The following is a 17,326-nucleotide window of genomic DNA, read 5'->3' on the forward strand; positions in this document are numbered from 1 at the left end:
AAGTAGCAAGAATCGACTGATAAATGTCGGTTCCAGTCTGATTGGCTGCTACACAACTTCAGGAGTCTGGGTGCAGGTTTTGATTAGTCTTCCAAGAAACAGTCATACTTACAAGGTATTGGGCTGGAATTAAAATGCTTTTAAGGAAGAACTAATCACCAAGGTTTGCGAGGTTTATGGGATCAGGCATTTAGAATTTTTTCTAGAACCAGATATTCACTGGCAGATCTAAACATTCTGATTTTGCTTTATATCTTTGTGAAATAGTTGCTATTGTTATCAGGCACACAGTGGTTAAGGAATGAAATCTTTAGGAATTTAACAATTCTGGTTCCAATTTCTCATAACAATTCCAGTTCCTGAACGCTCCATTCAATGATTATTTTAATACTTTTGAGGAAAAAAATTTAAAAATGAAATGGCAAATGATGAGATCTTTATATTTGCATTGTTTGAACCTGAAACTTCCAGTTGCGAGCCTTGAGCCTTAACCACTACACCTCCAGCCCAAGGAAAAAAAGACGATGCAGTCTACCAAGAGGCCTTCTCACATGGAGAAGAAACCATATAAATATCAAAAGCCATACATCACTGAAGATGATAAACAGAGGCATTTAAGGAAGGGATTTATTTCCCTTTGAAATGGTTTCCATTATTTCACTTTGAGCTCACAGCAGTGTCATTATAGCTTTATTATGTAAGGCTTTCAGAGCATAGGTACTGCTCTCTAAGTCCTCAAGCCCTGCTCTTTTTAAGTGTTTTCGTATTGAGACGTGAGCATGATGGGAAATATCTCCCCTTTTTTTTTTATCCTTTCTCACCATTTTTTCCCCCCGGCGTTTAGCATTGTATTCAGCGGATTGATATTTACAATAAGCCTTTGCGCTGGTCCGAACAAAAGAGTTTTCTGATGCATATTAGAGAAGTGGGAGCTGGAGCAGGCCTTTGAGGTTCCTCTGTGTCTCCGAATAATAGGGCGGCTGTACGGTCATTACCGAGCCGCCCGCTTCAATGCTAGTTTAAACAGCGAATCGGTGTTTGTTTGTGTAGAAATCAGGCCATGGGGAAACGGATGCTGCTGTTGGCCTTGGACTAAGCCTCGGAAGAACCGACTTGTCCTCGAACTCGTTTGTGTAGGCGAGGCTCAGAGAGTTTTGCATGCTTTTTTTTTTTTTTTCATTTTGTTTATCTGTCTTTCAATATTGAACCGGTTCACAGTCATACTGAATGCAATATATTCTTTATCACCAAGTAAGAGATGTGTATTTTTCATGACTTTCCTGTTTTCCTTTTCCACGTAAAAGTTACAGGGGCAATCCTAGCTCTCCGCATGTTAGTACTTGTAGTAGAAATAAATAAACCCCAAATATGATGTCATTTTAATCTTTATTTTTGGTGTTTGTGTTAACATTTTCATTGTTTTTATATAATTCAGTTAAAATCATTTTAAGACTTATTGGTCCCTCCTGGCAGTTTGCTGAGGCCTCCTGGTTGAGAACCACCGTATTAAATAAAACTAAAACAAAAAATGGTCGTAACATTTAAAAATTTTTTTTAAAACAATACTGCTTTTGATTTTAATATTTAATGAGAAGTTTTCATGTGAACTGCTCCTAATGCCTGGTTCAGACTACACGATCTCAACCCGATTTTGGCACGATCAGTTTGATGTAGGGTGTTGTGGTGATTTGTAAACGACAATGGAATGCAATAATCGATTGTTTCATCTTGTATAGTGTGTCATAGTGAACAACAGCCAACACCACGTCTCTAATGCTTCACTATGTCACGACAAAAAAACTAGCATGTTTAATTTTTTTTTATTTCGTCACATCTGGGGAGTTGACCAATATGAGCACAGACGCTCTTCCGTACACAGCTTTCAATCATGGCGAAACGAGATGATGGTATTGGTGCTGCAAGGTGAAATTATGCGAAAGGTTCATGGAGTTATGGCAACAATACTCCTGAGTTTATAATGTTTCCTCAATGGTTTACCATGACAGAGTGAAAAAAGATAAATGCTGGTGAACAATAGTGGAGGCGCTTCAGCAACCCGGTACTGGAATTAGCATTAAGCTAACACAGTGCTTCGGTAGTGTTTACACTCTTGTTTCTGGAAGTCAGTCACTAGTTCCACCTTCTCTATGACATCACGCACATCGTTAAAGACGGCAAGTGATGATTGGTCGGGAAGTAACGTGTAGTCTGACATGTTTCTTCTCAATGACACGACAAGAACTTAGTAGTCAAAATCGCATAATCTGATACAGTGTCGTAACAGACAAAAACATTGTGTAGTCTGAAGCCGGCATTAGAGTTATTTGTTCACAATTTGGACTAAACTGTGTGTTTGGATTCACTAACAAGTCTGGCTCATAACAGTCATACATTCACATATCAGTTTACACTGTCGATTATTGATACATTGGTATCAATGGAAGAATGCATGTGCAAGAACCAAATAACTGCAAATTTTATGTCAATTGGTCGATTAATCAGCTTGGCGAATTAAAAGATTTGGTATTTCTGCCTCATATCAGTTATGCCACCAGCTTTGTCAAAAGCTTTTGAGAAATATTGTCTCATGTTTCAGTTATTTTTCGCAATTCTATGTAGTTTGTCATTGTAAGTGTAAATATTGGTCACCCTGCTCTCTACGCCTCAATATCGGCCATTGAAAAACATATTAGTCAACCAGCAATCTTTCGGTTTCCAGCCCTGATCTCACTTGTCTCTTAACGGTCTAATTGTCTTTTCCCTGGTCATATGTTGGCCTGTAAGATACAACTAGCCATCAATAAATCACAGCGTACAGGGCTATCTGGACCTTCCCTTGAGCTACAAGTGGAGGGTTAGTAAGATGGCCGCTGTGAGGCTTATGAAAGACTGATGCTTTTTCGCACGTCTCCTCATCTCTCTTTTATCACTCTCTCTGAGGCGGCCTGGTAAACGTACATCTGCTCCCAGCACCACCGCCACCATCTGACAAACCTCAGAGCGCAGACACATAATGCAGCCGCAATTGATCGCCACACACACATACAGTGCCCCACAGTGGATAGCCAGTAACAGATGGTTATGTCAGCAGGTTCCTCAGTTACCCAAGCCTTTTTTCCCCCCACTTTTTCCAATGCTAATCTTTCTCTTCCTCTTCCTCCGCCTCTTTCTATCCAGTTATCTGCATCACTTCTTTCTTTTTTCTCCAGATTATGATAATTTATGATGCACCAGGGCAGATTAGCTGGAAAAAAATATCTATGAAGAGATCTTTAATATTTCCTCGACTCCAACTGAGATATAGGCCACACTAGCACTAGGCCGTTTGAAGGTAAATACTGAGTAAATATAGAAATCTGTCAGCCAGTTGAGATTTTGCTATGCTGTTTATACCATGGTAAATACATTTGTGCAGTTTGTTAAATAAACACAAGAAGAAATGTGCAATAAATATGTATATTTTGGTTATGCTGCCCAATTTTAGGGAACTACAGTATATGTTCATATTTTATGTTTGCTTGTTGTATTGAAATAGATGAAGGGTCCGACCAGAGCTCTGGACGAGACACTCCGGTCAGTGGCTCCTCCAGACAAGGTGCGGGAGACAATGAGGAGAACAAGAAAGACAAAAAGAAGAAGGCCAAAGGCAAAAAGAAAGACAAGTTGAAAAGCAAAGGAAAGGAGAAAGAGAAGAAGAAATCAGAGGAGGTCGGTGATGAGTTGGATAAGAAGACCAAGAAGAAAGGATTTGGGTTGCTGAGGTAAGACCCCAGTTCTTTGTGTTTGTATTTCCTTTTGTCTGTCCCTCTACTCTTCTGTCTTTGTTGTTTTTTGTTGCCTCTCTTAAGAGTTTCCCCAAAAATGAAAATACTGTCACCATTTACTCAAGTATGACTTTCTTTCTTCCGTGGAACACAAAAGGAGAAGCTTTGAAATATATTTTTGGTCACTCTTTTTCCATGCAAGTGCAAGGACTGAAGCTTTCTAGCTTCAAAAAGACAGAAAAGCATAATAAAAAATATCATGAAGATGGACTATTTAACTTGTCTTCATCATCTGAAGTAATTTTTCTTGTGACAAATAGTCCAAAATGTTAAGTTGTTATTCACTGATTATCTTCCCAGTGAGCCTGTTAATTGTTGCGAATGGATTGAGTAAGTGAGTTGAATTCGAGAATCAGGTAGCCACTTTGGAGAACGAACAATTCATTGAATTCACTGATTCGTTGAAGAGATCCGATTCAAAAGAGCTGTTCATTCAAGAATATGATGTCGCTGCTTCACTTATGACTTCTAAGGAGAGTTATGGCAAGTGTCCGGTAAATAATGACTTTAAAAATGTTGCGTTCTTTTTTTAAACTTAAAAACTTAAAAACTCAAAAGCGAGACCAGCACAATTCTTAAACAGTCTTTTGTGTTCTGCAGAATAATTAAAGTCATACAGGTTTTGAGCAAACATAAAAGTAAGTAAATAATTGCATATGATTTTAATTTTTGTATGAAGAATTCTTTTAAGCTTGAGGGTGGTTTAATTAAAAGATTCTCCCACACATGTAAAGGTCAGTATAGATGTTCATTTGACACGTGCTAAGCTGTGGTGTTGGGTCGCTGGGCGGTCACGTGTCGTGTGGCGGAATGTTGGCTCGAGTTGCTGTTGGGACGCTCTGCTGGCTCATGCTCGCGGTTGAAAGTGTCTCGACCCGCTTGCGTGTATGTAACTGACTTTGACCGCTGGTAAACAGAGTAGTCAGCTTCAGCTCCATATGGCACGCCATCTCTGCGTCACAGTGCTCAATCTCCCCTGTCTTCACACTACACCAGTGCCAAGCCTAATTTGCATCACGGTGGGCACCTGTGCCAACCCCTGCCCATCTGCCCGTCGATCGACTGGCCGGCCGGCACTGGCTCCAGCACCAGCAAGACCAGGCAGCTCCATCACAGTGGAGGACGACCCGCATGAGTGATTCTACAAATCAGAGCATGGACGCCCCGGCAGGCTCCACCTAACGGGCAATTAGCTCTATAATTGTTTTAATTTGGATGGCTGCCGGGAAAACTGAAAAGCACACCACGCCGAATATTCCAACAGAGAGAGAGAAATAGAAACAGCAGAGAGAGGGAAAACAGCCGGAGAACATGATTCAGCTGGTGTCTTTCTCAAGGTGAACCGTCTCGACCTGTCAGGAAGTGGGGGCTACGACGCGGCTCTCGCTTCCGTTAATCCGACTCGGTCTGACTCGGCCTGATCCCACTGTTTTTCCTCTTCCGTGTGTCTGTCGAGAGTCTGCCAGAGCGCCCACTGCGGCCAGCTCTCCTCCCGCACCCATGCAATCATTCTAATGCGCACCGTTGTTCTGAGGTGATAAGCGTTTATGTGTTGGCTTGTCAGTGGTTGATGGGGTGAGGAATGTAAAGGTTATTGAAAACCACCGTAGTTTTATTTATTTATATTTGGATGGCAGCGGGGATTAGAGATGTGGGTTCAAGAGGCGTTTGGTGGCGTAGCGTGCCATGGAATTTGACACAGCCTTCGCTTAAAGCTGACGTAACCTAGAATCTTTTTGCTGCAAGATTGCCTTGTCACCCTGCATGGGCCAAATATCCATGGATTAAATGGACTGAAAATGTGTTTATAGAAAAGTGGAATTCTCCATAAGTTTGTGAACATTCCTGCTTAGCTTTTTTACTATGCTGTCTAAAGTAACTGATGAGTCTTTGCTTAACATGACTTTCATTGTGAGGTTGTGTGTCTGCATAAACCCTAAACCCTTATTCTTTGGAACTGTCAGATTGTCAAGGTTACCACAAACACTCTCTCTCTCTCTCTCTCTCTCTCTCTCTCTCTCTCTCTCTCTCTCTCTCTCTGTGTGTAGGTCTTTTTTCCACTGCTCATATTATTTATTTATTTTTATTTTGGGCTTATTTAATTTTTGGCGTCATAAGCTTATTTATTTTGCAACTCTGACAGTCAGCAGTTAATAATGTTTGTTTGGGAAGTTGAATTGGAAAGCACCTTGTGGTAGAGAACACTGTCTCATGTAGTCTCGTATAAACATTATCCTGAATCAGTTATGAATGAATCACTTTCCAAAGAGAATAATCTCTACCAAATGTGCATTTGTGTTTCATCTCTTTTTTTGTGTAATTTTAGTTGGTTCAATTATAGGCCATTGTAAAGGAATATTTCAACCAAAAGTGAAAATTACCCCGTAATTTAGGAGAAAGAAAGAAGAAAATCATATACACCTAGGGTGGCTTAAGGGTGAGTTAATTATGGGATAGTTTTCATTTTTGGGTGAACTGTTCCTTTAAGTGACCTGCTCTTAATGAATGTCAAGGGCTGACGCAACAAACTTTTTTAACACGTTTTATTCCATTTTTATTCCCCTTGTATTTGTCCTTATATGTTTTACATGGGTCTAAAACAGCTCAAGCATTGTGTAGATCGATGAACAATTATTGACTGCTCTTTTCAATTAGCATTAAGTGTATTTGTGATGTCTGACCTCAAAGGTTAAGAGCAGGTGAAGTACACCCCTTGAGGACCATGACCTCTAGCCCCACCAACTGTAAATCAGAGAGTGTTTCCGAGTGCTTGAAGTGTCTCTCAATGAAGAAACAGTCCTCATTTACGGTGTTTAAAGAGATAGGTAATTATAGGAGATATCGGAGATTAGGTTTAGGTTATCATCATTTGCTGTTGCTCATCCTTATGTTGTTACCGACATGTATGCTGTTAATTTACATGTTCCAAAAAGAACAGAAGACAGTTTGGAATGAATTCATTATTATGCTATTGTCATTTTTGGGTGAATTATTCCTTTAATTTAGGAGATGCTGAGAGAGGTATTTCAGTCTGTGTTTACCAGATTTGTATAATTGAATGTCAGCCATCTTGTTGTCTAGTGTGCCAATGAGGCTATAGACACAGTTTGGGTTCTCTAATACTAAATATGAATGTCTTATTTGAGGTCAGAATCCCTATAGACATTGTCACTGTCTGGTTGAAATGTTTATTTTTTGGCTTAGTTTCTTCTTCTGTTTTCTATCTCTGTTTTATATGTGCCTGTTAAATCTTTTGCTGGCCAGTGTGGATGGTATTTTGTTCTCTGCTTGGCTCAGATACAATATTACTGGCCACTACTTAGTGCCCAGTGGGAGTCACTGGCTAGTGTCCATTCTGCAGATTGTGGCCATGTTGATCTGGTGGTAGCTGTGTCTGTGGGTCAGAGCAGTGCTGCAAATCTGGGACATTAAGCCAGGATAGTGCCCTGTAGCTCGGTAATAAACATATGACAAAAGAGGAAAATCAACCTTTCATGTCACGCTGTATGCTGGAGGCCCATGCTGAAGTAGAGTTCATCAAAAATAGCCTTTCCACAAGCTCAGGTTTACACTAATATAAAGAAAGTGTTATACACGCAAATACAAAACACCATTATGTAACACACCTGACACTAATAATACAATAAACATGAACATAAGATGCAACATAAAACCCTAAAGTACTGATAACAAATTCTAACAAGAAACAAACAAACAAAATACCATCAAATTTAAAGTTGTCAAATTGTAGGATGACTGATTGTTAACCTGTTGTTTACTTCCAAGATATGTAAATTCACCAGTATCTTACTATAAAGTTACATAAAATGTCAAAATATTTCGTTTTCACTATAGTGGTAAGGAATTAGCACTTTTTTTTTTTTTTTGGGGGGGGTATGTATAGCATTATAGCAGTTGCATGGCTGTTTAAGCTAACACCGTTGCTCTATGAGCTGCCTACCTAGACAGCATCATATAGGCACTCTACTGATATTAATTATTTCATCAAATGCTGAAAAGTACTGTATTGATAAAAAAGTTGATATTAGTGTCTTCTATGTAGCCTATGTTTATCCTCACTGTATCACAATTTTAGCTTAGCAAAATGCTAATATTAGATTCCATTTGAAATCAGTGAGTTGAGCTCCCTTTGTGTTTCCCACCTTTATGTGTACAGTATATTGTTTAGTGTTAGTACGTTTAAATGCGTGTGTTTGTGTGTTGTGTTAAATTAGTGGTATAGTGTGTTTGTGTGACAAACTGATTATTTAGCACTACAAGAGAACTGTATAGCTTGTGTGGGTGTGTATGTGACAAAGATGGAGTAGCTCTATGGGAGGGTAAGGTATAGCCTCAGGTGGAGGATGGGACCCATTAGGATGTTTTACATCTTGCAGACAGATGGAGGCCCTTGTGGACTGCCAAATGCCTCTCATTTTGCTGCTGTGACACACAAACACACACCCTTAACAACACACACACACACACACATTACACTGGCTAACACACAATGCTTTGAGACCTACAGTTGCAAATGTCACAGCACACACAGTGCTTACAGTGCTTTGCATCTCATAGCCACAAGTGTTTATCAGCATTTTTCTATATCTTTCAACCCGGATCATCCAATCTGAATTGGAAGTGTCTTTTTGTTTTGTTTTTCTTTACTTTACTTCACTTTACTTTTACTCATTTTGCAGTAATCCCTATTCATCTTTCTTGAAGTCAGATCTGAGCCATTTCTTTTCAGACACTTTAAACGTCTCTCAGTGAAACTACATATAGCGTTAAACACTTCCAGACTTTTATCTCATCAACCCTGCTACTTTTTATCAGAAATGAAATATTGCATAATTAACCTTAATGTGAAGCAATTCAGCAAAATTGCTGTTCCTCAAAGCCTCTCGGCTCGCATGTAAAACTGTGACCCGAGCACATGACTGTCTCCCATTAGAGGCGAGGGAGGAATGCGGCTTGCAGCTTTACCTTTTAAGGCGAAAGATTAACAGAGTGTCTTTTCGAGCAGCCATGTTTGATAAACAATTTTGAAGGCAGTGCTGTACCATGCTGGGAAATAAAAAAAAAAACAGACTAAGATGGTTAGCTGGTTTCCAAGTCTGTCTAAACCAGCTTTTTTAACTGAAAACCATGAGATACGGATGGAGTGGAGAGGTGGAATGAAAGAGAATGAAAGAGAAAGTTCCTGTGTGTGTGTGTAATGATAGTGCTTTTTCTCCCAGCGGATGTTTATGTAGAGGAGAGAGAGTGAGAACAAGTGTTCACTACTCATGCTACTGCCATTAACAGAGACTGCAGCAGGCCTGCTCCCTCCATTCTGTCACCAGCTGTCCTCTTTTCTTTCTCACTCTTCTGCCTCTCTTCTTTCATTTTTCCTCACATCTCTTGGCCATTTTGCCTTCCAGCAAATTCCACCACAGCTGCCGTGATAGCGGATCTTTTCTTTGTGAAGAATTTTTGCAAACACTATTAAAAAGACTTAAAATTGTATTTATGCAAAAGAATGTTTCATAAGAGTTATTCATTTACTGTTTGAGACTGATTTGTCAATCTGATTTATTAAAACCCACTGGTTCATATACACTGTAAAAAAAAAAAGTTGCTGCCTTAAACTTAGTAGCCTACAATCAACTTGAATGTTTAAGTCATTTCAACTTAAGTTACATGAAACTGACTTAAAAAATGTGTACAACTTATAAAAAAGTATAAAATTGCTTAACTTATTTTGATGAGCTAAAGCAATGTAAAAACAGATGTTGTCATAACTTATGGATCATATATTTTTTTCATTTGGAGGGAAAAAAACTTTTTGAGACTGATTATTTAATCTATTCATATGATTCATTAAGCCCACAGGTTTATAAGAATGATTAATTTGTGAAAATAAAGTTTTGAGACGGATTCATAAATCTAGTCAACTGATTTATTAAAATAAATGAGTTTATAAGATGATGCATTTGCTGGCATCACTATTGTGTGCAGCATGAAAGACTCCAAATAGTGAAGGAAGCACTGCCATCTACTTTATGGTGGTGTTCACCTGTATTCTTGTTCTTGCATTCGAAAACAGATATATGCTCAAGTCTTGAGTTGAACTTTTAATTTGATACAGTGTCTTGAAAATGCAACACTCTTTGTGCAAGATGGTGAGAAAACTGAGGCGAAAGTTGCAAACTTCAAAGACGCCAGTCAAGCACACATTAACATTGACCAATAAAAACACAGTAATGACGTTTAAATCCATTAAAAGCTAGTTGTTCAGTTTGGTTCTGAACACTACTGCATAGAGTTTAAATCCAGTTATCACTACCTGAGTAGTTAATTTGGTTGTAGAATGCGGTTGTCACTCCTGTAAATTACTAAACTGTGTTTGTTCAGAAAAGGTTTGAACACCAGAAGGTAAAGTGACGACAAAATGTAGCTGCAGTGTATATGCCTGTGTGTTAAAAGTAGTGCAGGAAGAACATTTCAATTATTTATCAATTAGTCAATTTAATTGCACTAATTAATTCAAATAAAGATGTCCTACCTACTTTATTTATTCACTGCCACTTTATTTATTTATTTATTGTTTGTCACGTTTGTGAGCATTTTAGTCATAGTCTGGAGTAATGTTGAGTCATAGTCATATTTTACTTTTGTCTTTCAAAGGCACCGTTCCACCAGGATGATGCTCAGTGAGGTTGACAGGTACATGCTGGCGGCATCTTCAACTCATCTGTTGTCAAATTCATATTTAGTTCGACTGAGATTGATTTATTGTGTGTATGTGCATGTTTGTACATCTGTGATTATTTATATGTGAATATGCCTGTATGCATGTGCTTGACCTTGCGTGCGTGTGTGTGTGTGTGTGTGTGCGTGTGTGTGTGTGTGAGAGCACTGGTGTGTGACCTTTAGTGAGTGTGCTAATGGCCTCTAAAAGCTTCTGAAACAAGTGTCGGAGTCACAGATGGTGCAACTTACCTCATCCCTCCCTCACAGACCTGCTGACGGAGTGACAGCCCCCCCTTGTCCCTCATCTCTCTCTCTCAATTAACACATTTCCTAATGTCTTTCCTGCTGTATGTTTGTATGTTAGATCAAGTCAACAACAAAGTCTGATACTCATCAGCAAAAACCTGACACCATTGCACGTCAAGAGCTCTAAAGAGACACATGACTGCCTATTCAGATTGCCTTTAGTCATGCTTAAAAATGTATGACTGTCATTGCATTATATAACAAAATACAAAAACAGCTGGCATTTATTTTTTCCAAGCATAACATTTCACAAAAAGTATTGTGACACATTTTGTTTGTCAAATGTTAGTGGATGTGCATAGTTAATGTGGTTACACCTGGTTTCAGATGCCCACTTTGATATTTTATAACCAATGCAATGACATTTTTAAGCATCACTTAAGTGTCCAAATATCTCTTGGGACCATTTTAAATGTGAGAAACTTTGCTGGTCTTTCTTTATCAGATGATAGGGCGTCTAGAATTTAGATCAACTACCGGCCTCCCTCTCTTAAAATCCCTACTAGGACTATAAAACCATGCTCATGTAAGTCATCAATGGCGACAGCTGCCCACGCCGGCGCCCACCTCACCTTTACGAGCGCTGTGATCTGGAGATAGGTTTATTTCTGTGAAAGGGTATGGTCGTCTCAGTCTTCAGTTCACCATGGTAACAGTATCACCGGGAGGTTCATGCGTGCGGTTCGAGTGGAGGAATACAGTAGCTAACAGGCCGCCGCTGTTCTCTCCTCCATCTACATATGAATCACTAAAAGGCCTCTTTAATGGAAGTTCAATCATCTCCCCTATGATTCCCAAGATGCAATGTCCTGATTAAGATGATTGGATGAATGGAAAATGGCATGAATATGTGATTGGGTCTGTGTGTCCCACTGCTGAATGGGTCTTTTCTTTTTATTCTTTTCTTTTCCCATCTGTAGCACCTATGTGCTAAGCCTCTTGTTCCGACTTATCCATTTTTTTATCCAGTATGGGCTTGCTTCTTCCTTTGATTACATTAAAGAGTGAAGATGTGGCAGGCTTGCTTAGACCAGTCTCTGAAAGGTAACAATCAGCAGAAGAATATGGCAGATTAAGTGGAAATGAATGGGAAGAGCTAATAGAAGCTGCAAGAACATTGCTTTTATTCTTTCTGGAAATAATAATCATATGCATCCTGTGCCGAGGGTCTTATAGAATTTACTTTGTGTCTTATGCTTACAGGCTGCCGATGAGATTCTCCATCAGACAAATGTAGTTCTGAAGATTTGTACCCAGTTTTTCATCTCTTTTTTTTCATGTCATCACTCACTGTAATCTCAGGCTAATTTGCACCTTTCCAAGTGAGAAATTCTTTGAAGCCCGTCTTCTCAACTCATATTCCTCATTTTAAAATGGAAGTTGAAAGGTCTTTGAGGTTGAATATTCCCATAATGTTCCTCAAGTAATCAGAAACATGCCGAGCACCTGTCATGTCCTGTTATGTCATGTGTATATGAGGTCAGTTGTTTTTGCCACGTAGCTCAGAGAGTCTGTACTTGAAGCCTGGATGGTGCCAGTCAAACCCAGACTTGTCTAGTACAACAAACGTCTGAAGTATTTCCATTATTTGTACTGTATAAACAAAGAGATTTTACTGTACTGAGCACATGACCTCACAGTATCCTGATGGCCAAGATACAGTATGCGAATGAGAGTTGAATCCACTTAGTACCTGAGCTCCAAATGAAACTCATTTTCGATTATTAAAGTGGTTAATCACTGAAAATGCTGTGTATTTTAATTCAGAACAAGCATTAATCTGTTTTTTATTAAACAAACCCTAATTTTTCATGTTCAAAGGACAGGCAGGCAGAAGCTTTATGGTCGCAGATGGTTTTGCATCTGCAAGGGTCAACGGTTCTTTAGGGACTGATGATTACTTGGTCTCGATTGTAAATTTGTTAGGTTTAGCTGTGACACTGTAACTATTCAACAAGACATAATGAAAGAACCATTAGATCCGTGGAGGTCAGGTACCTCATATGGTTTCGCCTAATAGGGTTCTTAAATCAAAAAGTTTGAGAGCAACAAGGTCTTGCGAAACCATCAGAATCTATTAGCCTAATTTAATTTCATCATATTGTTGTGCTTCATTTCTGTAATGCATTTTTGGTGATTTATGAAGCAGATCACCATTTAGACAATATAGAGACGGTTTTAGATATTTCACAAATCCCAAAAGTAGCGAACCCACTTTTAGTGTGTATCGTTGCCTTTTTTGGGCTGTATTTCCAGTCTCTGTGGATTCTCGGGCTTTCTTTGCTCAGTTTAATGGCTGTGGAAAGTGGGGTGATTATAGCTGAGGATGACGGTGTAATTTGTGCCATTATGGTGCTCTGTGGATACTACTAATGATGTACAGCGCGAGTGCTAATGAACATGGTAGATTAGTGTTGCGCCGCTTGTATGATTAGACCTCACGGGTTTTACCTCCACCTTCAGTCTGGATTCAGGTTATGACATTTCACCAAATTCAGAGTCCATAGAGGGCGTCTGGAACATTATGAAGCATTATGGCCAATCTATAGCATTTTCACCATCACTGACTTTTTTGTTGTTGGTTTTGTACCATGTTGTAGCAATTTTCTCACTACTAAAGCTTAAGTCTCAGACACAGTCAGATTAATTTAATCTAAATTTGGAAAGTTTACAGAAATAATTACTGCAGTTGATATGATATTCCAGTCAATGGTAACTGTTTTTGATGGTCCTCCAACAGACTAAAAATAACTTTGCCAGTTCATGTCAACTTATTCTACTTACACAAACCCTAACCTAGCAGTCTACTACTGTCTACTAATACTCCAATGAGAGTTGGTTGACATGTAGTTGCAAAGTTACTTATAGTTAGGAGAAAGTGGGCCATCAAAATAAAGTGTAACCCAATCATTTGGTAAGGATCAATACAATTCACAGGAAATGGAAACAATCATATTAATATTTATAGATAGCAGGGTTCGTACGGGTGCTTGAAATCCTTGAAAATGCTTGAATTTTGATGTTGTGTTTTCAAGGTTTGAAAAGTGCTTACATTTTGGATAAAATGCTTGAAAATGTAACTATTTCTTTCACAACAAATACCTATCTGACTGAATAGTTCGTTTATTAAATGGAGAAATAAAATGTAGTCCTTCAGATACAGAGCGATTTGCGCTACGCTGGCCAGAGCAAAAGTAGGTGGAGTTTTCATTTTGATTTCCGCGCTTGTTTGGATGCCCCGTTTTTATTGGCCGCGCGGGTAATCGCCACAGAGCGCAGCAGCAAAAGTTGAACTATTTTTAACTATGATTTATGCTTCGCTCCGCTTTGGTCGATGCAGCAACAAAACGTCTTCACGCGGCGTGAAAGCCATTGAAATTAATGGGTGTCATAGCACAGCGGTGATAATGTAATGTTAGTATTGAATGTCCGATATGGCACATTCATTTGTGGAATATGTGAACATAGCCAAAGTTACAGCACAGTAACTGTAAGGTTAACTACCCGCAAATTAAAACCTGCAAACGTTATCCCAGTTCATAACAACAATCGTTGATTGCTGAACAGAAATCGTGTCAGATGGAGTGTCATACAAGTAGCCTACTGTAAGGTTGAGGATGGCCTTATGCAATATTTACACTGCTCTATTCCAGTAGATAAATGTATATGTCTTGGCAATGAAATAAATTTTTTTATTTCAATTAATATAGGCTATTTATCAGGCAGGTGCCTGTGCACTGTCAGAGTCTTCTGGGTTAAGAATCAAGAATGTGTCCCAAAACCAAGGCCTGTCAAATATTTCTGTTCAAATCCTATGTCTTCATATTTCCAGCCCTTGAAATTACTTCAGTTTTACAGCCTGAAAATCACATTATTTGGGAAGCAATATTTGGACATTAATATAATGAATATTATAATATAATAGTATTATTCATAGGCAGTATCTACTTAGACAGTGATACTTGTGATTTGCTTAAATATCTGATCCTTCTGCTATTACGAAACACAATTTTAGCTGTTTATAGCATTATCTCCTTTAATGTGATAAAAACACGAAATAATAATTTTGACTATGTATTGGTTACTTAATTTACGGTGGTGTAAGGTGCTGGAAAAAGCTTTAAAATGGACCTTGAAAGTGCTTGAATTTGACCTTGGAAAAGGTGTACGAACCCTGAGATAGGGATGCACTGACATACCGATAAGCCGATAATTATTTTTGTTACATCTGATAACTTGTCAATATTACAATTGTTTTATTTTGTCTAAATAAACTTAACAAATCAATAAATTAAAAATAAAACACAAAAAACTGCAATCATTTAGGTATTGTAGCATTATAATGTACAGTATAAAAAGTTATATTTTTTTGCTAAAGATCTAGAATTATTATTATCTTTTAGTGAGTGTTTGAATTATGAGAAATGTACATGCACAATTAAATATCCTATATAGGCCAATACTGATAAATAAGATATTTATAATCAGCTAATAACTAATAGGATATGTTGTCATCCCTACTTATAGACTGCCACAAATTTGTCCATGCTTGTTCCAGACCTTTCTGTCTTTCTTAAGGAATTTTGTTTGTTTGTGTATGTCATTAATAATGCACAACATGCTTGAGGGATGTGTTGGAGCTCAGAATTTGGTTTGAGGAAAATGTCTTTAGGTGGAGCCTTCCATCCCGATAAGAAATAAGGACAAATTTCTTCACCTCTTGTCTTGTCTGTGTTTTAGAAGTACACTGAAGAACAGTTTGAAAAGAGTGAGGCTGCTAGTCACTGGAGAAAGTATCCTCAGTCTCAAACGAAGAACGCTGGGAGAAGTTCTCCCGAAGTTCTGAAGATTTTTGGTGACCAAGAGCAGAAGCCAGAGATCTTAGCAGGGGGGAGGCGTTCTGCTCGCCAGTCTGTTCCATTGTTCATCCAGCCCTGCTTCCTTCTGCTTCCTGCCGCCCCCCGTACGGATCCAGACAAGTGTTTCCACCACCTCCCTTCTGTCCTCCCTCTGTCTCTCTTCCATACCATGAGCAGATTGTCTCCGATCAACTCTACAGTTCAAGTCTGATGGCCAGAGCCGAACAGCAGTGCCTTGTTAATGTGCGCTAACATTGCCAGCCTCTGACATCCATTTTAATGTGCAGTTGTCCTCCACGACGTTCAGGAGAGACGCCATAGAGTCTCTGTACATAATTAGCAGGATTCTTGGTTGACGAGGTGCGATGAAGCGACGTTGACGTGGTGAAAGCCGATAATGTATTCATGCGATACGGCTGGTGCTATTGCAGTGGGAGGTTTGGCGTCAAAAGGACAGGCAGTCATGGCGAAGACAGCTGGTGCAGATGTATCGGGGATGTCACCACATGACCGCGTTCACACCTCAGAGAAACAAACCGGCCTTTGGGGTTTTGGCCAACAATCCTTGACTCCCACGGCTCCTGTAATTCAACCCGTCGGTAGCCTCAGACCTTAGGTCATCTAGAAGCTCTTGCTGGAGTTGCATATGCATGTCCTTAGTTAAATACCTCTGTCATCTATAGCACTCAAGCACCTGTCAGAAGACAAAACAGGTCTGAGAGCAATTAGGGGTTAGACAAAGCCAAAAATGGTTGAGTCTACTAAAAGGTGAATAGATGAAAGGGGCAGTTATGTTCCATTGGAGGAAAAGGCACCCGACGCAATTACACCCTGAATGGCCATCATCAGGCAAAGAGGTATTGATTGGCTTCCTCCACCATTACTCACCCCAGACGCTCAAAGCAAATCTCACCCTAGATCTCTCGCGCAAAAAAAGGTTAAGCATTTCTTTTGCAAAGGCAGATGGAAAAAAAAATAATGACTTGGAGGATAGAGTGAAAGAAGGGGAACGAGAAAGGTGGTAAGCATATAGACCTTCAACTTCCATGTGTTTCTAATCACGTCAAGAGAGGTGTTCCCTGCGATCAATCTTCGGGAAGAGTGATCTCTCACACTTCCTCCTGTTGAAGTGGAGAGTTTAGAAAGCTGTGGATCAGATCTGGCTTTGAGGGTCCTCTGCACCATGTCTGGCGTGATTTAAGACTGACGGCCCCTGCCTTTGATCTGGCCAGATGAGGGTGCTCTTTCTTGTCCCGTCTCTGATCAACACAGGAAATTAACATTAATAATTCTGTTTCATCCCCTGGAAGGATACGGGACAATAAAGCAGCCCATACCTTTGTGCCTGACCAACGAAAAGAATGCTGAGGGGAAGAATGCTCTTAAAAATAGATGTTATAGTCGGAACTGTGGCTTAGAGGTGCTCCAGACACATTGGACCTTATGAAACAATTCTTACAAATTCTTACATAACATCTTGCATAATTTTGAATCAATGATTTGTCTAAGAATTGTTTTTAAATGATTTACACACAAAATTATCTCTGCCTGTGTTTTTTTAGGCCGATCGAACTGTGGTGCTCAAATGAGAAATGTGGGTTT

At 39.3% G+C, this 17,326-nt stretch overlaps 1 protein-coding gene across 3 annotated transcripts in view; it reads left to right on the forward strand.

Annotated features, from left to right (window-relative positions):
* Nucleotides 1-17,326, forward strand: part of pard3bb (par-3 family cell polarity regulator beta b) — a 326,232-nt gene that overhangs the window by 205,339 nt on the left and 103,567 nt on the right. For all 3 annotated transcript variants that reach the window (XM_082176476.1, XM_082176477.1, XM_082176478.1), the window contains one exon: nt 3,536-3,761. In XM_082176476.1, coding sequence (XP_082032602.1) covers nt 3,536-3,761 — 226 coding nt within the window. The remainder of the gene's footprint in view (nt 1-3,535; nt 3,762-17,326) is intronic.

This window comes from Leuciscus leuciscus, assembly GCF_965113295.1.
Source record: "Leuciscus leuciscus genome assembly, chromosome: 7".
Lineage (NCBI taxonomy): Eukaryota > Metazoa > Chordata > Actinopteri > Cypriniformes > Leuciscidae > Leuciscus > Leuciscus leuciscus.